At 45.2% G+C, this 25,066-nt stretch overlaps 1 protein-coding gene across 1 annotated transcript; it reads left to right on the forward strand.

The window, feature by feature from the left end:
* The first annotated feature begins 20,161 nt into the window (after positions 1 to 20,161).
* Positions 20,162 to 22,227, forward strand: LOC109733418 (uncharacterized). Its single transcript, XM_020292637.1, has 2 exons — positions 20,162 to 20,355; positions 21,894 to 22,227. The coding sequence occupies exons 1-2, from the start codon at positions 20,162 to 20,164 to the stop codon at positions 22,225 to 22,227; spliced, it is 528 nt and encodes a 175-aa protein (XP_020148226.1).
* Positions 22,228 to 25,066: the final 2,839 nt, after the last annotated feature.

Genomic DNA, 25,066 nt, shown 5'->3' on the forward strand with positions numbered 1-25,066 from the left:
CTCTTGCATGGGACCTAGAAATTCACCCAAGGACACACATGTGATTTTTCAACCAACTTTGGTGCATTGGAGCATGTGCTTGTAGTTCAAATTTAAATTATGCACATAAAATGCCTAGAAAACCCAGTTAATGTATAAAAAAGGCCAAACGAACCCCGAAAAATTCCAAGATTAAACACAACACTCCTGTTGTTCTGTGTTGACACTAGATTTTTTTCGAAAGCAATAAGAGGCAACGGACATCGTCCCGTCCCCAAAGGTGGTACGTTCCCTATCAAAACCATCATGCTTGTTGTGAGAAGCTCTGGTTTGTGAGAAGCTTATACCCGAACCTGCCCCAAATGGGAAATTTTTTTTGCCACGGCATGTTGATGCCGCTCCATGATAGCATGCCAAGTTTCATGAATTTCAGACGAGTTTTGGATTTACTAGAATTTAAAAACCAGACATCTCAACGTTTTGCCGGCAATCAACAGTGCCCTAGTGTTTGAATTCCATTCTCATCTCTTGCATGGGACCTAGAAATTCACCCAAGGACACAGGTTAGATTTTTCAACCAACTTTAGTGCATTGGAGCATGTGCTTGTAGTTCAAATTTGAATTATGCACATAAAATGCCTAGAAAACCCAGTTAATGCATAAAAATGTCCAAACGAACCCCGAAAAATCATAAAAATTGACACAACACTCCTGTTGTGCTATGTTGACACTAGAATTTTTTTGAAAGCAATAAGAGGCAATGGATATCATTTTGTCCCCAAAGGTGGGATGTTCCCTATCGAAACCATCATGCTTCTTGTGAGAAGCTCTGGTTTGTGAGAAGCTTATACCCAAACCTGTCCCAAATGGGACAAAATTTTCACCACGTCATGTTGATGCCGCTCCATGATAGCGTGCCAAGTTTCATGAATTTAAGACGAGTTTTGGATTAACCAGAATTTAAAAACCAGGTATCTCAATGTTTTGCCGGCAATCAACAGTGCCCTGGTGTTTGAAATTCATTCCCGTCTCTTGCATGGGACCTAAGCATGCACCCAAGGACACACATGTGATTTTTCAACCAATTTATATGCACTAGAGCATGTGCATGTAGTTCAAATTTTAATTATGCACATAAAATGCCTAGAAAACTCAGTTAATGCATAAAAATGTCCAAACGAACCCCAAAAAATCCCAAAAATTGACACAACACTTCTGTTGTTCTATGTTGACACGAGAATTTTTTTGAAAGCAATAAGAGGGAATGGATATCATTTCGTCCCCAAAGGTGGGACTTACGTTCCCTACCGAAACCATCAGGCTTGTTGTGATAAGCTCTGGCTTGTGAGAAGCATATACCCAAACCTGCCCCAAATGGGATAAATTTTTTACCACGGCATGTTTATGCCGCTACATGATAGCATGCCAAGTTTCATGAATTTCAGACGACTTTTGGATTTACTAGAATTTAAAAACCAGGCATCTCAATGTTTTGCCGGTAATCAACGTGCCTTGGTGTTTGAATTTCATTCTCATCTCTTGCATGGGACCTAGAAATTCACCCAAGGACACAGGTTAGATTTTTCAACCAACTTTAGTGCATTGGAGCATGTGCTTGTAGTTCAAATTTGAATTATGCACATAAAATGCCTAGAAAACCCAGTTAATGCATAAAAATGTCCAAACGAACCCCAAAAATCATAAAAAAATGACACAACACTCCTGTTGTTCTATGTTGACACTAGAAATTTTTTGAAAGCAATAAGAGGCAATGGATATAGTTTCGTCCCCAAAGGTGGGATGTTCCCTATCGAAACCATCATGCTTCTTGTGAGAAGCTCTGGTTTGTGAGAAGCTTATACCCAAACCTGTCCCAAATGGGACAAAATTTTCACCACGGCATGTTGATGCCGCTCCATGATAGCGTGCCAAGTTTCATGAATTTCAGACGAGTTTTGGATTAACCAGAATTTAAAAACCAGGTATCTCAATGTTTTGCCAGCAATCAACAGTGCCCTGGTGTTTGAAATTCATTCCCGTCTCTTGCATGGGACCTAAGCATGCACCCAAGGACACACATGTGATTTTTCAACCAATTTATATGCACTGGAGCATGTGCATGTAGTTCAAATTTGAATTATGCACATAAAATGCCTAGAAAACCCAGTTAATGTATAAAAAAGGACAAACGAACCCCGAAAAATTCATTCCCATTTCTTGCATGGGACCTAAGCATGCACTGAAGGACACATATTTGATTTTCCAACCAATTTGTATGCACCGGAGCATGTGCATGTAGTTTAATTTTGAATTGTGCATGTGAAATGGCTAGAAAACCAGTTTAATGTATAAAATGTCCAAACGAACCCTGAATAATTCCAATTCTTGTACGACACATATATAGTTGCATGTTCACTGCAGATAAAAGGTCTAGCAATTTAAACAGCGTCCATTGCCGCTGTGACCCCATTTTGTCATTCAAATCAAGTAGATCCCACACAGTTTATTATCACCAGCCATGTGAGATGTAGTACAAAATATCTTGGAGCTCCGTTGGTGTATAGTACGCCTATGGCTTACGCGAGAAGGTGCGTCGGCTACAGTCCACAGCCGGTGTGTCAAGCACACTAGCTCACTCCCCAAAAACTCCCGCCTCTGCATCCCTCGCAATCTCGAAAATATCTACCGTCTAAAAGGTTTTAATGTTTGATAGCACACGATTAATATGTGCGGACCGTGTGCGATGTCTGTTAATCCCGCTCTGCTTCAGTCCCTCGATTCAAATTTTTAGTAGCCCCGGCATTTTACTCCCGCCTCTGCATCCCTCGCAATCTCAAAAATATCTGCTCGCCCTTGATCCAAATTTTCAGTAGCCCCGCCTTGTTACTCCCGGCTAGTAAAATTTTCAGTTGCCGCAGTATTTCCTCAAACACAACCTTGCCCCCTGTAGGATCGAAAGTATGTCTATAGGGGGGTGATTAGACTACTTGACCAAATAAAAATCTAGTATTTTCCCAATTTTAAGTCTTGGCAGATTTTAGCAACTTAGCACAAATCAAGTAATCCACCTACACATGCAATTCTAAGAGTATACTAGCGGAATGTAAAACAATTGCATATGAAGGTAAAGGGAGGAGTTTGGAGCGAGCAAACGCAATGTAGACATGGAGATTTTTTATCCGTGGTTCCGATAGGTGGTGCCATCGTACATCCACATTGATGGAGACTTCAACCCATGAAGGGTAACGGTTGCACAAGTCCACGGAGGGCTCCACCCGTGAAGGGTCCACGAAGAAGCAACCTTGCCTATCCCACCATGGCCATCGCCCACGAAGGACTTGCCTCACTAGGGTAGATCTTCACGAAGTAGGCGATCTCCTTACCCATACAAACTCCCTGGTTCAACTCCACAATCTTGACAGGGGCTCCCAAGTGACACCTAGCCAATCTAGGAGACACCACTCTCCAAAAGGTAATAGATGGTGTGTTGATGATGAACTCCTTGCTCTTTTGCTTCAAATGATAGTCTCCCCAACACTCAACTCTCTTTCATAGGATTGGATTTGGTGGAAAGATGATTTGAGTGGAAAGCAACTTGGGGAAGGCTAGAGATCAAGATTTATGTGGTTGGAATGGAATATCTTGACCTCAACACAAGTGTAGGTGGTTCTCTCTCAGAAAATGTATGTTGGAAGTGTAGGCATGTTCTAATGGCTCTCTCCACGAATGAAGAGTGGGTGGAGGGGTATATATGTTGGAAGTGTAGGCATGTTCTAGAAAACTCGGTCGGACCGATTTGGTTCATAATGTGACCGTTAGGCATTTCGGTGGGACCGACATGTCAACTCGGTGGGACCGATATCGTTAGGGTTAGGGCATAACGTAATCTCGGTTGGACCGATTACTCAAACTCGGTGGGACCGATTTTGGTAATAAGCAAACAGAGAGTTGGTCAGGCAAACTCGGTGGGACCGATTCGCTCGTCTCGGTGGGACCGATTCGCTCGTCTCGGTGGGACCGAAGCATTACGAAAAGGAAGCAGAGAGTTTGCATTGCAGACTCGGTGGGACCGATCGCTCATCTCGGTTAGACCGACACGTTACGAAGGGTAACAGAGAGTTTGCAATCCCATCTCGGTGAGACCGAGATCCCTATCGGTGAGACCGAAGTGACTAGGGTTAGTGGCAGTGGCTATGTCAAGAGAACTCGGTGGCGCCGGATAGAAAGTTTCGATGGGCCGAGTTTGACTTTAGGTTTGGGACAAATGTGGATATGAGAAAGTAGTTGAGGGTTTTTGTGGCATATCACTAAGCATTTTGAGCAAGTAACTCATTAAGCAACACCTCACCCCCTTTTGATAGTATTGGATTTTCCTATGGACTCAATGTGATCTTGGATCACTAAAAATAAAATGTAGAGACTTATGCTTTGAGCTTGAGCCAATCTTTTGTCCTTAGCATTTTGAGGGGTCCACTTTCTAATCCATGCCATGCCAATCATTGAGCTTTCCTGAAATATTTATCTTGAAATAGTATTAGCTCAATGAGCTATATGTTGTTAATCATTACCAAAACCACCCAGGGATAGTTGCACTTTCAATCTCCCTTTTTGGTAATTGATGACAACATATAGATCAAAGTTTCGACAAGTGATAATAAGATTGAAATACATTGTCGCTTTGAGAAGTATGTGATAAGCAAGAGCTCCCCCTAATTTGTGCATTACTTAAAATTTGCTTTGGACTGCAAATGCACAATGTGTTAGGATCATGGGTCACTCTTCCATGTCACATACATCTTGGTGGAGCGCTCAAAATGATAATGATTAAAAACATGCACTCATCACCAAGCAAAGTGAATGATCATCTATAAGATATAAAAGATAGTATCATCCAAACAAGCATTAGGGTATCAAATGATCAATCACGTGATCATCCAAGTATCTCACAATAGACATAATGTAGCAAGAAAACACACAATCAAGTTCAGCCAAGAAAAATTCAAAGAGAGACAAAACAACACTCTCTCTCTCTCTCTCGAAGACTATGATCTATATATATTTCTCCCTCTTTGGCAACAAGTACCAAAAAGTCAAAAATATGCATAGTGCTATGCGTCTCTCAAGCTTGGCCTTCATGAGGTGGTGTAGAGATGACTCCAAGGACGAAAGCTTCTGTCGATGTAGCTGGAGCTGGTGGAGTGGCTGCTGGAGCTGGTGGCACTGAGGCTGTGGCTGCTGGTGCAGATGTAGTAGCTCTAGTGTCTGGGACAGGCACTGCAGCAGACCTCTGGCTTCTGGGCACTCTAGCAAAAGTATCTGTAGTAGACTTGTCCTTCTTCTCCTCCACTTCCTCCTGAAGTTGCTCAACCACTGACTGAATCTCAGTTACCTTGACATCAAGATCATAGAATTTCTGCTCAATGATCCTCTCCAAGCTCTCCTGGTTTTGAGTCAGGGTGGCCAAGCCCTTTTCAATCCTCAAAGTGGATTGGATCAGATATCCAAGTTGATCTTGCTTGCTCTTTAAGAACACTTGAGATGCCTCTTCAGCAGTTGGCATCTTTGCAGCTTTCTCTGCCCTTGCCTTCTCTCTCTTCTCATGTGCTTGCGTAGATGTGGGGTCTTCCTCATTCATCACAACAGTATTGTCTTCAAAGTCAGGATGCAGAGGAAGGTGCTCCTTGTCCAACAAGTATGTACCTGTGCCCATCTTGGAGTTGATGAGCTTCTGAATGTGTGGAGCATACCCACAAGATCTCTTCTGGTCAGCAGCTGTCCTTTTGATTGTCTCTACAATCAAACTCATGACCTTGAACTTCTGAGGCACATCAAACAAATGTAGCAATTGATAGCATGTCCTCTTATCATCTTGTGATCTCCTGACTTGGGTAGCAATGTGTGCCTAAGGATCCAGTTGATGGTAGGTAGACCAGATAACAAGAAGTGTACAGATCCAAGTTTGTGAGTCTCCAAAGCCTTATCTGGGATCTCCTTGTACATGTTTGCCATTGAGTTGTGGTCTTTCTTCTTGGTGGCATACACATCCAAGTCATCCTCATGTTCTTCAGGGGCATTTATCAGATTAGCCCACTCCTCAACTGTGGACTGGTACCTTGTACCCTCAGAAATCCATACTATCCTCCCATCTGGATAGAAATGGGCAGTGGAGTAAAACTGCATGATCAGCTCATCATTCCATTTGGTGAGCTTCTGTCCAACAAACTTATCTACTCCACAAGCCTTGAAGTTGTCACAAACTCCTGGATAGTGATCTTCATTTTCCTTGATGTACTCCCAATCCACCCATCTCATGTCACACACTATGGGCTTCTTGTCAAGCAGGATAGTCTCATAGAAATCTTGTTGTTCCTTTGTGTGGAACCTATAATCAACTGTTGTTCTCCTCCTCATAGCATAAGGATCTGATTTTCTCCACAATCTCAGTCCTGCATCCTTCCTGATCCTCATATCTTCCGCAACAGGATGTGCATCATTATGGTCAGGGATCTTTGGCTTCAGCTTCCTCAAAACAAGTGAATCATCTTCTTCTTCTTCAGCATCAGGCACTGGGGCCTTGTTTTTCTCCTCAGCTGGAATATTTCTGGTGTTCCTCTTGGGTTTTGGGGGCTTCTGAGCTTGAGCTTTGGGAGCAGTTTTGGGCTTTGATGGAGCAGCCCCTGCCTTTATAGCATCTCCCATAAGCTTCTGAGCTTTGGGTGCTGGTGCAGCATCCTCTTCCTCTTCATCATCGGATCTCACCATTGAGGACTTCCCAATAACTCTGGCAATGGTCTTTTTGACCCTTTCTTTCCTCTTCTTGCCTTCACCTCCTTCTTTGGGTTCAAGAGTGAACTCCATTGTCTCTTGAGTAGAGGCTCTGGCCTTAGACATAGGAGTTCTCCTGGCAGGTGCCTTCTTGTGCAGCCCTGGCTTACTTACAGCAGCTGTGCCATACTCCTTCTTTAGCACCTTCTTCTTGGAGCTTACTTCCTCCTCAGTGGCCACATAGTCCTCATCCTCTGATTCTGAGGTTCTCTTTTTTCTAGACCTGGTGGCTGCCTTTGGCAAGTTGCTTGGAGTGCTCCTGCTGCCATCATCAGAAGTGCTAGAGGGATCTGAGCCCTCACTCATCTGCACATGTTCCTTTGACCTGATCTGGCTGTCACTCTGATCAGACATCTTGCAGGCAAACTGTCAGCAGACCCCGTGAATAGGTTGTAGATGAGCATCACAAAGTACAGAGGTTTTGCAAAACAAATTGAGTCAAAAAATCTTAGTTTCAGTTCTCTACAGAAGTGATCTCAGAGCTACCGAATTGACAAACTCGGTGATACCGAAGCAACACTTGGAACCTAAACTAGTGAACTCGGTTGGGCCGAATCACAGTTCGGTGGCACCGAGGTTGCTAGGGTTTCATAGAATCCTGAACTCAGTCACACCGATTTGCACGTTTCGGTCAGACTGAAAAGCGCATGTGCAATGACCTAAGACGAATCGGTGGGACCGATTTCTACATTTCGGTCGGTCCAAGATGAGTTCTGCGGAGAGCTAACCCTAATTTTTTTGAATCAATCTAGACCTAAGGAAGTTTTAGCTGGATAGATTAATCTTATTCGTGGAAAGAAACATGGCATTGTCCTTGTGCTAGGAACTGGAGTGAAAAAGACAGCACAAGGGGTCAAACACTTACCCAAGAACGGCGAGTGTTCGCTACAGTGGCGACGGCGGAGCAGATTCCATCGACGGCGGCAGAATCCAACGGCGGGAGGTCACTGGCGGCGAGGAGACGATCTGGAGACCCGAGGAGGCAGAGCAGGACATGCGCGGCTGAGAGAATTTGAAGAAATTTCCAAAGTCTCACCAGTGGGTATATATATCCTGACTCTGTCGGTGTGACCGAGTGGAACAACAGAACCGCAAGCGGTTGCTGAAACTCGGTGTGACCGAAGTGTTCAAATCGGTTGCACCGAGATGAAAACCTAGATCAACTTAGTGAACTCGGTTTGACCGAAATGGATTTCTCGGTCAGACCGAAATGCACAAAGAGGTTTTGGAAGTTTAAGTCTATGACGAATCGGGGACTCCGAGTGCTCCTCACACAGAGTGGTTCGAATCTGACTTGATCAAGCTTTGTGATGTAGCATGAATAGAGTTTGAGATGAGAAAAGCATAGATAGCTAGAGGCAGTTCTTAGGCATTCTTGTCCATCCATTTGGCAAATGAAAAGCCAAACAAACAAAACAACAAATGGATGTCCTTGAATGAGTGAAATATGCATCCAACATGCTCACACAATAAAATGACAAATGAAATATGTGACAAAGCATGCACAATCATTCTAGCATCTATCAAACAATTTGGCGATGACTAGGTCATCTATATATGAGTATATTGACTTAGGAGTCAAATGAGAACATTTGATCATAGGTCATACTCATCGTTTAAGCACAAGTGGGGTTGCCACTTTTACATAAATCATTGTTGTGCTCACATCATTAGAGTTGCTTTAGCTCAATTGATTAGAGTAAAGCTCCCCCTAGATGTGATATCCCCCTAAGAGGGATGAACTAACCTTGGGTTTTGTCAATGATGACTTCATGTAGGTGTCGAAGATGTGGATGCTCAATGTTGATGTAGATCATTCAGAGCAATCCTTTGGAGTGAGTTGCACTTTCAATACCTACACGGGTTAGTCCCACAAGGAACAAACAAGGATATCCATAGACATGGAGTGATGTTCACATGAGATGATGTCCATGAATGCATTAGGTTACCTTGTCCCTTGTCTTACCAACAAGAGGGTTTGTGACTCCTTGAACTAGTGCAAGATATGGAAGTTGTTTGCACTTGTCCTTGCCAAAATGATAAGAGTGAGGTATGTTGGCGGAGTCACCCTCAAGAACTCTCTAGTTCTTCTTCTTAGGGATCCACACCATTTTGATGGGAATCCTTGGAGTTGTTGTCGTACTCGATGAAGTGGAACTTGATATAGTCTTGGGAACCCACTTGACCAAGGCTTTAGGAGCTTCTTCAAATGCATCAATCTCCTCTTGAAGCTTGTCCTTGCCTTTTAGCTTGTGGTCTTGTGATGGAAGATCATCTTGAGCTTGTGTTCCTTGGAAATAAGTAGGATCATACTTCTCTTGTTGAGGAACGAACTTCGTCTTGGGATATTGATCTTCTTCCCACTCAACTCCATTGGCATTTAACTTTCGTTCAAAACCAACACCTTGATTCTTCGGGTGTCTTCCTTCCTTGCGTACAATTTCCTCAAATTGCTTACTCCCGGCAAGGCTCTTGTAAACACCTTTCTCTATAATTCCCTTCAACAAGCTATTTTCTTGCTCAAGTGTAACTTGGCTAAGAGAGTCATTAGTGGAATCAAGAGAACTACTAGAAGCAACAACATTGGATTTAGCATGATTGTTGTTACTACTAGAAGGAGAATCTTTCTTGTTCTTACTGCTAGATTTAACTTGTGGCATGTAAGTAGACAAGAGTAAATGCTTGGCAATGTAAGAAGAACTTTTCTTGCGAAGATCATCATTGATTGACTTTAAAAACTCATGCTCTTGCTCAAGGTTGAGCTTTTCAAAGCGTAGCTTCTCATGAGTCTTTAAAAGTTCTCGATGATCTTCCAAGGTAGTTTCATGAGCTAACTTAAGAGTGTTTAGTCCTTTAGTTAGACGCTCAATCTTCTCCTTATCATTGTCATTCGTTTTATCTTGATTATCATGATTAATAGCAAGTTCATCATAGTTCTCATAACTAGAGTTGTCAACAAGTAAATCATCATCTCCTAGCAAATCATCTTCATCACTATTGAAATCAACATACTCGGGGTGTGATACCTTTGGACCTTTGGCCATGAAGCATCTTCCAATTCCTTCATTTGGTGAGTCAAATATGTTGTAGGAGTTGGTTGACACAAGTGCTAGACCGGCAACACCTTCATCTTGAGTATATTCGGAGTCGGAGTGATAACTTCTTTCGGAGTGATGGCCGGAGTCGGAGCCGGATACCCATTCACCAACATGAGCTTGATGTCTTCTCTTTGTGTAGCTCCTTGATGATTTGTCCTTGCTCTCCGAATCCTTGCTTCTCCGAGAGTGTCTTCGTTCATATCGATCATCTCTACTCCTTCTCTCTCTTGGTGGTGATTCTTCTCTTGGGAGAATCTTCTCTTCTTTTGCAGGGAGCCATACACTCATTGGAGTAGTGTCCGGGTCTTCCACAATTATAGCAATTCCGTTCACGACTTGAAGATATTTTGTCATTGTAGTACCTTGACTTGGAACTTCTTTCCTTGCTTCTACTCTTGTAGAACTTGTTGAAGTTCTTCACCATTAGGCTCAATTCTTCATTGAAGGTTTATTTCTCACTTGATGATGTGGGAGCATCACATGAGGCTTTGTAAGCACCGCTTGACTTGTTGTGAAGCTCTTCCTTATCCTTGAGTGACATCTCATGAGCAACAATTCTTCCAATGACTTCCGTTGGCTTGAGATCTTTGTAGTTGGGCATCATTTGGATCAATGTGCACACGGTATCATATTTTCCATCCAAGGCTCTTAGGATCTTCTTGATGATGAATCTATCAGTCATCTCTTCACTTCCTAAGCCGGCAATCTCATTTGTGATGAGAGCAAGCCTAGAGTACATTTCAGCGACACCTTCACCATCCTTCATTTTGAACTTGTCAAGTTGACTTTGAAGCACATCCAATTTGGATTCCTTGACGGAGTCGGTACCCTCGTGCATATCAATCAAAGTATCCCAAATTTCCTTTGCATTCTCAAGACGGCTGATTTTGTTGAATTCTTCGGGGCACAATCCGTTGAAGAGAATATCACAAGCTTGAGCGTTGTATTGTAGCATCTTCAACTCTTCCGCGGTAGCTTCACGGTTCGGTTCTCTCCCATCAAAGAATTCACCTTGCAAGCCAATACACACAATAGCCCAAACGGCGGGGTTATGTCCAAGAATATGCATTTTCATCTTATGCTTCCAACTAGCAAAATTAGTACCATCAAAGTAACGACCTCTATGGTGGTAATTTCCCTCGCTAGATGCCATACTCTCCTAGGTTATGAAACCAAGGCTATGATCACCAAAGGCTATGGAATCAAAGCAAATGGAGACCAAAGCTCTAATACCAATTGTAGGATCGAAAGTATGTCTAGAGGGGGGGGGTGATTAGACTACTTGACCAAATAAAAACCTAGTCTTTTCCCAATTTGAAGTCTTGGCAGATTTTAGCAACTTAGCACAAATCAAGTAATCCACCTACACATGCAATTCTAAGAGTATAGCAGCGGAATGTAAAACAATTGCATATGAAGGCAAAGGGAGGAGTTTGGAGGGAGCAAATGCAATGTAGACACGAAGATTTTTTATCTGTGGTTCCGATAGGTGGTGCTATTGTACATCCACGTTGATGGAGACTTCAACCCACGAAGGGTAACGGTTGCGCGAGTCCACGGAGAGCTCCACCCACGAAGGGTCCACTAAAAAGCAACCTTGTCTATCCCACCATGGCCATCGCCCACGAAGGACTTGCCTCACTAGGGTAGATCTTCACGAAGTAGGCGATCTCCTTGCCCGTACAAACTCCTTGGTTCAACTCCACAATCTTGACGGAGGCTCCCAAGTGACACCTAGCCAATCTAGGAGACACCACTCTCCAAAAGGTAATAGATGGTGTGTTGATGATGAACTCCTTGCTCTTGTGCTTCAAATGATAGTCTCCCCAACAATCAACTCTCTTTCATAGGATTGGATTTGGTGGAAATATGATTTGAGTGGAAAGCAACTTGGGGAAGGCTAGAGATCAAGATTTATGTGGTTGGAATGGAATATCTTGACCTCAACACAAGTGTAGGTGGTTCTCTCTTAGAAAATGTATGTTGGAAGTGTAGGCATGTTCTGATGGCTCTCTCCACGAATGAAGAGTGGGTGGAGGGGTATATATAGCCACCACACAAAATCTAACCGTTACACACAAATCACCAGACTCGGTGGGACCGAATTAGAAAACTCGGTCGGACCGATTTGGTTCATAATGTGACCATTAGGCATTTCGGTGGGACCGACATGTCAACTCGGTGGGACCGATATCGTTAGGGTTAGGGCATAACATAATCTCGGTTGGACCGATTACTCAAACTCGGTGAGACCGATTTTGGTAATAAGTAAACAGAGAGTTGGTCAGGCAAACTCGGTGGGACCGATTCGCTCGTCTCGGTGGGACTGAAGCATTACGAAAAGGAAGCAGAGAGTTTGCATTGCAGACTCGGTGGGACCGATCGCTCATCTCGGTTAGACCAAAACATTACGAAGGGAAACAGAGAGTTTGCAATCCCATCTCGGTGAGACCGAGATCCCTATCAGTGAGACCGAAGTGACTAGGGTTTGTGGCAGTGGCTATGTCAAGAGAACTCGGTGGCGCCGGATAGAAAGTTTTGATGGGCCGAGTTTTACTTTAGGTTTGGGACAAATGTGGATATGAGAAAGTAGTTGAGGGTTTTTGGAGCATATCACTAAGCATTTTGAGAAAGTAACTCATTAAGCAACACCTCACCCCCTTTTGATAGTATTGGCTTTTCCTATGGACTCAATGTGATCTTGGATCACTAAAAATAAAATGTAGAGACTTGTGCTTTGAGCTTGAGCCAATCTTTTGTTCTTAGCATTTTGAGGGGTCCACTTTCTAATCCATGCCATGCTAATCACTGAGCTTTCCTGAAATATTTATCTTGAAGTAGTATTAGCTCAATGAGCTATATGTTGTTAATCATTACCAAAACCACCCAGGGATAGTTGCACTTTCACCCCCCTCCACACACACCCCAAACCTCCGCTCACACAGACACACACAACCCTCGAAACCATTGGTAGGTCGCCATCGCCGGCGCCTCCATCCTCAACCTCTGCCTGTGTGTCGGGGAGCTCGAGGAGCCAATGGCCAAAAAGAGTTTTATCGCGGCCTTTTCGCCCTACACCGGCGAGGTGGCCGCCGAGGTGTCCCCGTCGTCCTCCGCAGGCCCGATCCGCCGTCGCCGGTCCCCCGATCCGCCCGCCGCCGCGCCCCTACGCCGGTTCGAGGACTTCCCCATCCTCCATCAGACCCGGCAGCCGACGAAGTCCTACCTCGGGGTCCGGCAGCGGTGGTGGGGGAGGTGGGTCGCCGAGATTACAGATCGAGAGACCCACACCCGCCGGTGGCTCGGTAGCTTCCACACGGCCGAGATCGTGGCCATGGAGTACGACCGCTGGCAGGTCCGCTACCACGGCGCGGCGGCTAGGCTCAATTTCCCCTTCGGCACACATCCGGTCCACCTCGTTCCGCCGGATCCAGGGGTGGTGAGCTCGGCTATGGCGCGGGAGGACCGCGAGGCGTGGGAGTGCCTCGAGGCCGAGGCCACCGACGAGGCCTACATGCAAGAGCTCCATCAGCAGCACCCGGAGATCGTGGAGGTGGAGCGGGTGATCTTTGCTGGCGCAGAGGGCGGCGAGGTTACCGCGCTCTCCTTCGATGACGAGGTCGAAGGCGGCGAGGACGGCGTTACGGAGGGCGGCGAGGTCATCGCACTCTCCTTTGATGACAAGGTCGAAGGCGGCGGCGACGGCGGCGCAGAGGGCATCGAGGTGGGCCCCGAGGATGAGGAGATTGACGTCGACGAGTGAAGGAGTGCCTTCCCCAACGACCCCGACGACGATACTGGCCCGGACCCGGCTCGTGGCACACCGTACATGACGAGGAAGGATTGGCTCGACCTCTACTTCGACCGAAAGTAGTTTAGCTTAGTTTAAATTTATGTTTTATGTTCGGTTATGCAAAACTATCTATGTTTATGTTTGAATGCATGCTACTTTCGGTTGAACCTGCTTTGAACTTGATCAAATTGAAGTTTACAACCTTAAGTTTAGGGGATCGACTAGAAAAGGCCAAAAAAAATCGGGAGTATATATATGTCCACTAGGGGTTTTAGTCTTTTAACTTTTTAAGGATCGCCTAGAGATGTCCTTATGACTTGTTTATTTCAGTTCTTCACAATGTGATGCTCTATATGTGCAACTATTTGCCGTGCAGTTCAATTTCATCAATAACAGTTTCAACAATACCACTATGAATTACAATATTTGGTTGTTGTTAAGGATATTGCAGTTAACATGCCTTTTTGTTTTTCAATTCTTGTTTAGCAACATGCATTGTACTAAATGACTAAATATGCAATCCCAGGCTACATAGCAACAAGGAAGAGTGTTACCTTAATGTTCTGATGATGTCTAGATATACATGTAATAAAATCTTATATAATGGGATGGATGGAGTGTTGTACTACACCATTTTTCAATTGTTGTTTAGCTTCTAATATTAACTTGGTGCTTTTAGGTACATATATCATTGCCAAAGATCCATAGTTCGACCCTTTCTGCGTATGGGGCAATGAGATATTCATGAACCAACATCAAGTGAGGAAACTGATAAAGATTGTTATTAAAATGGGTCAAAAGATGTTAATCAAACTATTTGTTTACACTTTATGCAAGACAACAGTGAACTGCATGATGGTAAGTAAGAACCCTGTAGCCTTCTTTTACTGCCCGTAATGAGTTGTGTTAGATGACAATATCTGAATCTTTTTTCTTTTGCAGTGGATCCTGAAGCAGTTTACTCAAGATTACCTCTCAAACTACATGATTGGCGGCCGGCCATCACAAGGGGTTGGACTAGAGTCCTGCATGCCTTCTGCATCCAGGAGAGCACAATAGGGCAATTCCGCTTCACCTTGTTCAGCAACTGGAATGTCTGTCGCATCTTTCTTTACCATTTGTAATAGTACAAGTATAGAACCCTGGTACATCATTCTTTATTTGGTGCTTATGTAATTCTTAAACATATGTACCTGTGAATCGAATAATGCATTGGTTGTTTGAACCTGATGGATTTGAATAAAGCTATAGCCTACTTTCAAGTTTAAATTAGGTACAATTTTAAATAGCGGCAATTAAATTAGGGCAAAATTACGTTGTGCGGGTCATTACGGCACACACGGTTGGTAAAACACAAACGTTTGCGATATACACCATAATCCGAGACGGTTCACAGAGAGGAAACGTGTGCAAGCATGCACATAGTTGCCATTCGCAAAGCGTGTGTGATGTCAGACACTATCACATACGGTGCGGGAAAACTAAATGTGTGTGATTGTCTACCTATCGTACACGGTTTATAATCATGAACTGTTTATGATGTGCCAGGCATCGTAAATCTCCCGTGCCTGGAATCTGCCTGGAAAGCTCTCGTGCCTTGAATCAGCCTGGTTTTAGGCAGAACCACAAAACTCCGACTGCGATGGCAATGGGAGCACAAACAAGTAGCAAGGATGAAGCGTTTGGGATATTTGAGATATCGGAAACGGTTATATAGGGACAACTGTATGCATCAAGGCTCCCTATCCTAGACGGTTTCTGGGTCGTGTGGGAAGGACCCCCCTATCGCCCACACTCACTTGGCGATGGTTCCAAATACCGTCACGGAAAGGGGTTAAAAACCGTTTGTTTAGGACCAACACGCACCAGTGATCATCCCGGCGGCCACCATGATGAGGAGGGAGTAGTCCACCCTCGGGGCTGAGGGTTTGTACCAGTAGCTATGTGTTTAATCTCTCTCTCTCTCTCTCTCTCGATGTATCGCGGGCTTTGTTAATATAGTCGGATCATATGGTGTTTTCCCCTCTCTTATGATGAATTGAGTTTTTCCCTTTGAGATTTCGTTGTTATCGGATTGAATACTTTTATGGATTTGAGAACACTTGATATATGTCTAGCAATTGAATACTCGTGGTGACAATGGGGTATCGTATTGATTCACTTGATATATGTTTTGGCACACAACTCGCGGATTCCCGAGGTGACATTGGGGTAATCTATGCATAGGGGTTGATGCGCGTTCTTATCTTTGTTTCTCCGGTAGAAATCTTGGGGCACTCTTTGAAGTTATTTGTGTTGGATTGAGTATTATGAATATGAATTTGCTTTGGTGTTATTTTAGTATGAACTCTAGGATAGATCGAACGGAAAGAATAGCTTTGTGTTATTTTAGTACGAACTCTTGAATAGATCGAACGGAAAGAATAGCTTTGAGGTGGTTTCGTACCCTACAAACAATTTATTCTTATGTTCTCCGCTAGATAGGAACTTTGGAGTGATTCTTCATCGCACTTTGAGGGGTGGTTATATGATCCAATTATATTAGCATTGTTGAGAGGTTGCACTAGTGAAAGTACGGACCCTAGGTCTTATTTTCAAGCATTGCAATACCGTTTTTGTGCCCGTTTACTATTTGCTACCTAGCTGTTTTTATTTATTCAGATTATAAAAATATATTTCTACCATCCATATTACACTTTTATCACCATCTCTTCGCCGAACTAGTGCATCTATACAATTTGCCATTGTATCGGGTGTGTTGGGGACAAAAGAGATTTCTTGTATTTGGTTGCAGGGTCGTTTGAGAGAGACCATCTTCATCCTACACCTCTCACGGATTGATAAACCTTAGGTCATCCACTTGAGGGAAAATTGCTACTGTCCTATAAAACTCTGCGCTTGGAGGCCCAACACGTGTCTACAAGAATAAATTTGCGTAGTAGATATTAGATGACCAATGGGAAGAGGATGACTGCTAAGTGGAAGGAGTTCATGGAGTTGCTGAATGTTCGTGATGAGGGGCTCCATGTGCCCATTGGTGTCTGCCCACATGCCAACCCCGAGTCAGCCAACAAGAACAAGCTTTAACCCTACCTCGTTGAGAAGAAGCTAGCCAATGACAAGAAGACTTGGGTGCTGAACCCCTTCCTTGACATCATGCATCGGATCTTCCGCAACTCACTTTTTCCTCGCATAGGCGACAAGGACAAGGTGCATGCCTATGTTGTGGACATGATGCTCATCTATGAGAAGGCGCGTCTCCAACAGACGGAACCACTACTTGATGTTACTCATATCATGTGGTGTGAGCTACAGTTTGCTGTGTTCAATCGTAAGGTGCCCATCTATGGACCTTACCTGTTTTTCTTGATCTCGAAGACTTGGGAGAAGCTCTTCCCGGGTGAAGAGTTGGATGTTCCCAACTGGATGATTCGGCATGAGCCTATCAAGCTACGCATCAAGAGCAAGTGGGCTAACACCACTACTCGGGCTGAGGCAGAGGCTGCTAGGATGGATGTGGATGAGGATGAGTTTGAGGAGGAGGAGGCGACTGAGGACAGTTCCGAGGGATACACTCCTCCCTCTTCTGAGCCAACTAGGGCTAAGAAGCTCAAGGCCAAGATGAAGGCTCTATTCTGCAAGCAGGCCAAGGGGCAGTACCAGGCTCATGTGAACGCCAAGATGGCTCGTCGTCGCGACAAGGCTATTATGAGGCAGGTTGGCCTTGAGGTCCAGGATGGCTCTGAGGAGAGGATCACAGATGAGGAGCAGTGGACCAAACAGCACTGCCGGTGCAGTGAGTCAAAGGAGGAGACTAGAGTTCCATCTACATTTCGTGCTGCTGAGGAGTCTGAGGAGGAGGAACATGACTGGTGATGCCTTGGAGTTCTGCCACCACCTGTGTCATAGGTGTCCTCTCTGCCTTTTTGGTGTCTCAATGCCAAAGGGGAGAGAGTGTAGGATTTGCGAGTCTTGTGTCGAGTCTTGTTTCGCTTTGCTTTCTTTTTGTTGAACCTTTGTTTGCTTTGGCTTGTTGGTTTGTCGTTGTGTTCGTGTGAGTCCAGGAGACTATCATATGGTGTAAGACATATGTCATCATCTTATCTTATTGTCTAGTATGTTTAGTAGATTGTGATCTTACACTATCTTGTGCCCTTTACTTCATGCTCATTACTTTACCTTGCCTCCATGCTTAGTGTCAATCTTATTGTTGCAAGGATTGCCTTGTTTATAAAATATAGGGGGAGTGTTGATCCTAGTATGTGTGCCATGCAGTCCAAAGCATTTCTAGAGAGTGCACACATCTAGGGGGAGCCTGTCTATATTTTATAGGTGTTGGGTTTGCTTATGTTCATTTTATATCCCTATGTGCAAATCCCGTATTGTCATCAATCCACCAAAAGGGGGGGATTGTAAGGGCATATATATGTCTCCCTAAGTGGTTTTGGTGATTGATGACAATGCATTTGCGGACTAATCATGTGCATTGAGCATTATATCTCATGTCTAGGCACAAGACAATTCGGTGCCCCTCGGAGCCTACCGAAGACGGCGTTTCTCTATGTTTCTTTTCGGTGGAATTGAGCCGTAGGAAAGCCGTACTATTAAGAGGGGGTCCGCTTGGGAAAGGTTAGGGTGGAATCAGCACGTACACATCTGTTCCTTTGGACCACCTTTCCTTCGCTTCATTGGAGCACCGGTCGTTTCCCTTGTCGTTGCAAAGATGAAGGCTTCCAAGTGCTACTGTTCTGTGGCATGCGGTAGTACTGCTCAAGGGAGCAGTAGTACCGCAGTGGTCCACGGTAGTACCGCCCGTGGCAGCGGTACTACCACTCCTACCATGCGGTAGTACCGTGGCCTCTAGCCCAGAATGGTGACATGCGTGGAAGTAGGGGCGGAAGTAATTTTTTACTTCTGCACCCTACACGGTAGTACCGCTCCCTGTGAGCTGTAGTACCGTGCCAGATTTTTGAACAGACCGAAACTGAGCGGAAGTAGCCACGGATGTAATTTTATTAATCTGTGCCTTCCCAGCCCAGACGGAACCCTGCCTTGCGGTAGTACCGCAAGGGCGCATGGTAGTACAGCTCCGGCGGTTCTACCGCTTGTTGCTTTACGCAACAGGGCATCATCTGGCCCCTGTCGCACAAGCGGTAGTACCGCATTGACCAGCGGTAGTACCATGGGTATCTGCGGTAGAATCGCATGTCGCGGGCTGAATAAGTGGGTAACGGTTCGATTCTTCCTCTCACTATAAAAGGGGGGGTCTTCTTCCCCAAGTTGACTACCTCTTCCCTCCCCAAGCTCCATTGTTGCTCAAAGCTCCATTTTCACCCGATCTCTCTCCCTAGCCAATCAAACTTGTTGATTTTCTAGGGATTGGTTGAGAAGGCCCCGATCTACACTTCCACCAAGAGAAATTTGATCCCCCACTAATCCCTTGCGGATCTTGTTACTCTTGGGTGTTTGAGCACCCTAGACTGTTGAGGTCACCGCGGAGCCATATTCCAATGTGGTGAAGCTTCGTGGTGTCGCTGGGAGCCTCCAATTAAGTTGTGGAGATTGCCCCAACCTTGTTTGTAAAGGTTTGGTCGCTGCCTCCAAGGGCACCAATAGTGGAATCACGGCATCTCACATTGTGTAAGGGCGTGAGGAGAATACGGTGGCCCTAGTGGCTTCTTGGGGAGCATTGTGCCTCCACACCGCTCCAACGGAGACGTACTTCCTCTCAAAGGGAAGGAACTTCGGTAACACATCCTGGTCTCCACCGGCTCCACTCTTGGTTATCTCTTACCTTTACTTGTGCAAACTTATATTGTGTTGTATCCCTTGCTTGCTTGTGTGATTGTTGTTGTTGCATCATATAGGTTGCTCACCTAGTTGCATATCTAGACAACCTACTTTGATGCAAAGTTTATATTGGTAAAGAAAAGCTAAAAATTGTTAGTTGCCTATTCACCCCCCCGCTAGTCAACTATATCGATCCTTTCAACATGGTATCATACCTTCCGATCCTGCCCTAACCCTAGCCACCGCGATCTCCATCGCCGCCGCCGCCACCTAACCCCTAGCTTCCGCTTCCCATCTCCCAAAACCCTAACGTCACCGCCGCTGTGTTTGCACCATCGTGGCCGCTGCCCTCTGCCTTCCCGCACCGCAGCCGCCGCTCTCGCACCACAAGCCGCCCCCGCCATCCCTCCTGCCGCCGCTGCTTTTCACCACAGCCATGTCACCTCCCTCCCTCTCCTCCACCATGTCTTCCCCCGGCTCCTCCATCGCCACTCGCGCCAACCCATTCGCAGGTCCCGATCCCGTCCTCATCTGCGACCTCAACATCCTTGGTCGTGTTCCCGTCATCCTCGGGCACCACACCTCCACCTAATATGCCTGGAAAATGTATTTTTCTCTCGTATTCAATGAGTACAATCTCCGGGATCACGTCGATGGCTCCGTGGACTCTAGCCTCATGGTGAACGATGACGAGTGGATGACCATCGACGCCACTCTCATTCGCTGGTTCTACACCACCATCTTGAAGGATCTTTTCCACACGGTGTTATCTGACGAGGATGATGCTCACGCCATCTGGACCAAGCTCAATGGCCTCTTCACCGACAACAAGCTTCAGCGCAAGATTTTCTTGCACGGCGAGTTCTTTGGGTGTTGATACGTCTCCGTCGTATCTATAATTTTTGATTTTCATGCCAATATTCTACAACTTTCATATACTTATAGCAACTTTTTATACTATTTATTGGGACTAGCATATTGATCCAGTGCCTAGTGATAGTTCCTGTTTGTTGCATGTCTTTTGTTTCGCAGAAAATCCATATCAAACGAAGTCCAAATGTGATAAAAATTTACGAAGATTTTTTTTGGAATATATGTGATTTTTGGGAAAAAGAATCAACGCGAGACGATGCCCGAGGGGCCCACAAGACACAGGGGCGCGCCCTAGGGGGTAGGGCGTGCCCTAGAGCCTTGTGGCCACCCCATAAGGCGGTTGGTGCCCTTCTTCGGCCGCAAGAAATCTAATATCCGGATAAAAAATGTGTTAAAATTTCAGCCCAATCGGAGTTACGGATCTCCGGGAATTTAAGAAACGGTGAAAGGCCAGAATCTGGGAGCGCAAAAACAGAAGGAAACAAAGAGAGAGAGATCCAATCCCGGAGGGGCTCCCACCCCTCCGCCTCCATGGAGGCCAAGGACCATAGGGGAAACCCTCCTCGCATCTAGGGGAGGCCAAGGAAGAAGAAGAAGAAGGAGGGGGGGCTCTCTCCCCCTCTCTCCCAGTGGCGCCCGAACGCCGCCGGAGCCATCACCGTGACGACGATCTACACCAACAACTTCGCCGCCATCATCACCAACTCTCTCCCCCTCTATGTAGCAGTGTAACACCCCTTCTCCCCGCTGTAATATCTACTTAAACATGGTGCTCACCGCTGTATATTATTTCCCAATGATGTATGGCTATCCAATGATGTTTGAGTAGATTCGTTTTGTCCTATGGGTTGATTAATGATCGTGATTGGTTTGATTTGCATGTTTTATTATTGGTGTTGTCCTATGGTGCTCTCTATGTCACGCAAACGTGAGGGATCCCCGCTTTAGGGTTTGCAATATGTTCATGAATTGCTTATGGTGGGTGGCGTGAGTGATAGAAACACAGACCCGAGTAAGTAGGTTGTTTGCGTATGGGAATAAAGAGGACTTGCTACCTTATAATGCTATGGTTAGGTTTTACCTTAATGATCTTTAGTAGTTACGGATGTTTGCTAGAGTTCCAATCATAAGTGCATATGATCCAAGTAGAGAAAGTATGTTAGCTTATGCCTCTCCCTCATATAAAATTGCAATAATGATTACTGGTCTAGTTATCGATTGCCCAGGGACAAATAACTTTCTTGTGACAAAAAGCTCTCTACTAAAACTAACTTAGTTGTTTCTTTATCTAAACAGCCCCTAGCTTTTATTTACGTGCTCTTTATTATCTTGCAAACCTATCCTATCACTCCTACAAAGTACTTCTAGTTTCGTACTTGCTCTAGGTAAAGCGAACGTTAAGCGTGGGTAGAGTTGTACCGGTGCTTGATAAAACTTGAGCGAATATTTGTTCTACCTTTAGCTCCTCGTTGGGTTCGACACTCTTACTTATCGAAAGAGGCTACAACTGATCCCCTATACTTGTGGGTTATCAGGTGTCAGCAGCACGACTCGTCCATTGACGACTATTGCATGCGCCTCAAGAAGCTCTCGGATGAGCTCCGTGACCTTGGCGAGAAGGTCTCCGATGAGCTTCTTCTCAGTACTCTCACCGCCGGCTTAAATGAGGATTTAGGGAACGCCGCCTCCAACATCACCCTCATCCCCAATCCGGCCTTCCCCAAGGTTGTGGCGTACCTGAAACTGGAGGAACGGATGAAAATGGCACGCACTCGGGCTACCCACACTGCCCTCGCCACCGGGACTTCCCGCGGCGGTGCCGCGCCCGCCCCGGCCCCTCAGCCGCAGCCTGACCCGGGCGCCTACTAGCCGCCGCCACCGCCGGGCTTCCCTCTCCCAGCACCGCCGGCCCTGCAGCCAGCCCCCGCTGATTGTCGCCGAGCTGGCTGCCGCGGCCGCAACCAGCAGCCGGCGGGCACCCAACGAGGGGCGCCCCGCTAGCAGCAGCCACAGTACCAGCTGGCGCCCTGATGACCCACAAGTATAGGGGATCTATCGTAGTCCTTTCGATAAGTAAGAGTGTCGAACCCAACAAGGAGCAGAAGGAAATGACAAGCGGTTTTCAGTAAGGTATTCTCTGCAAGCACTGAAATTATCGGTAACAGATAGTTTTGTGATAAAGTAATTTGTAACGGTTAACAAGTAAAAAAACTAAACAAGGTGCGGCAAGGTGGCCCAATCCTTTTTGTAGAAAGGACAAGCCTGGACAAACTCTTATATAAAGGAAAACGCTCCCGAGGACACATGGGAATTATCGTCAAGCTAGTTTTCATCATGCTCATATGATTCGCGTTCGTTACTTTGATAATTTGATATGTGGGTGGACTGGTGCTTGGGTACTGTCGTGGATTTGTCACGGCAGATGTCGTAGTGTGAGGACATAGTCGTGAGGCCAACGCATCTATGTGGTAGCTTGAGAGGGGTTGAGCGGAATCGAGAGACGCAACACAAGACAAGGGTTTAGACAGCTTCGGGCCCCGGGAAACATCATCCGGTAACAACCCTACATGTTGTTTGAGGCTAGGTCTCATTATCATCACGAGGGAGTCGCCGGTAAACCGGCTCTTTGTGTCTAGCCCTAGAGATTGTTTCTTCTTGCTTCTGTCTATCTTTGGGGAGCCTTGCCCATCCTTATATAAGTTGAAGGGGCGGTTTACATGACTAGTCCTAGTTGGATTAGGATTACTCTATTACAAGTGGAGTCCTAGTCTTGCTTCCTTTGTAGGAGAATATTCCTTGTGCTTTCCTCATAAACCGGCCCACCATTAACATGAACCGGCCTTCTGGGCCTTGGGCCTTGTCATCCGTCTGACCCGCCCGCCGGGTCACCAGTGAGTCATAATGACCAGGCGGGTTGCTTGTAAACCGCCAGGCCAGGGCAGGTCGCCAGTGAATCGCCAAGTGTCAGCCGGGTCTCAAGTAAACCGCCAAGTCTGGACGGGTTATACTTCCGGCCGGTTTATCCCCGACATTAGCCCCCAGTTTAATTTGGATTTATCCATGTTAAACTAATCCTGTAAAACAAACACAAGAACAAATTTGACAGATTATGCTCCGGGTTAAGAATTCTTGTAAACCGGCACCTCATCACCCTTAATTCCTTGTCATTTCCTTCTTCTAGAAAATCCAGGTCAATAAGCCAGCTTCATACTCAATTTGCTGACATTGGTTTCTCACAGAGAAATATTGTGAAGAATGATCTAGTTGAGTCGGCTTCCAAAGCGCCGGCTTAAGAAATATTGGTCTTGAAATACTCATCTAATATTCAACCGGTTTGAAGATGTAAAACTTGCCGGTTTAATATTACCAAAATTGCCGGTTTGTAAATACCGATGCCACCGAGTCATAATTGTTGCCGTCGCCAGGTCATAATTATTGATGACGCCGGGTCAATCTGGTTCGCTCAAAACTGAGAATTTGAAAATATTTCTCCTTATATGCATATTACCTGTAGCCCCCAAGTCTTGAGCAGAACAAAGTGATGGTTTAAGACTTGCTTCAATATAAATACTGCCACTTTTGAAGAAATCCATGTTGTTCATCCCAGTCACTAGTAAAAACTGAATACTCCATATTATGTAGCCCGCAAGTGCCGGGTTGTCATGCTTGCAGCAACCTGGGACTTGTAATTGCATGATGCTAAAAAAACTTCAACCAGTGTAGCCCCCAAGGGTCGGGTCATTATGCAATAATGAGCAGGGACTTTATAAATATGATCATGCTTCATTGAAAATAACATCATATGATGTAACTCCACCATGGGGCTTGAACCCACATCCATAAGGTTAAGAGCTTTGTGCTTACCAACTGAGCAGTGGATCCTTTCAACAAATGGATTAAGGCTTGTGTACCTTGAATTTTTGATAGGAGCAATTGGTAGCCCCCAAGGGTCGGCTCATTATGATGTGATGAGTCGGGTCTTCAATAAGTCCAATAAAAATGACTTTGCATTAGCCCCCAAGTGTCATGGTGCATGCTTGCAGCGACATGAGACTTACATATTTGATGTAATCTCAACTTGAATAATGTAGCCCCCAAGTGCCGGGTCGTAAGCCTGCAGCGACTCGGGACTATTCCTTCAATTGTAGAATAAATCATATCCATTGATAATATAATAGACATTGCGCTAAAGCGACTTTGAAAACCTTAATCATAATACTGGTTACTGATAACCATAATAAAATCCAGCCATGTTGGCTATTTGAAGATTTGAATAATATAATCCAATGATTTATGAGAGCATGATTCCAATGGCGCAATCCGAATATATACTGGCAACTTATAATCCCAAGCCAGTCCGGGTTAATAAACACTGGATAATTTATCATCATACTGGCGACTAATAGTCGAAAGCCAGGCCGGGTTAATAAACGCCGGTGATTTATAATCATGCTTTATTCAACCTGTTTCTGCATACAACAAGTTTAAAGTGTCCTGGCGGTTTACCGTCAGACGGGTCATAACGCCCAACATATAACCCGGGTTTATAACCAAGGCTGCACTTAAGAATAATCAAATATGAAATATATCATACCCGTGACATTGAATCACATCGTTGGTTTACCAACTTTTTGTAGTAAGGGTGATAACCCTAATCATGAGTACTGATAACTCCTTCCATATTGTGCCGGTTTATGATAAAACCGTG

Source organism: Aegilops tauschii, chromosome 2 (genome assembly GCF_002575655.3).
Source record: "Aegilops tauschii subsp. strangulata cultivar AL8/78 chromosome 2, Aet v6.0, whole genome shotgun sequence".
Taxonomy (NCBI): domain Eukaryota; kingdom Viridiplantae; phylum Streptophyta; class Magnoliopsida; order Poales; family Poaceae; genus Aegilops; species Aegilops tauschii.

Excerpts from the sequence above, each read along its gene's own strand:
- LOC109733418 (XM_020292637.1), top strand. The coding sequence starts at position 20,162 with ATGGTGAACGATGACGAGTGGATGACCATCGACGCCACTCTCATTCGC. Across the intron at positions 20,356-21,893 it reads TTGCACGGCGAGTTCTTTGG|GTGTCAGCAGCACGACTCGT; the intron begins GTGTTGATACGT and ends GTGGGTTATCAG.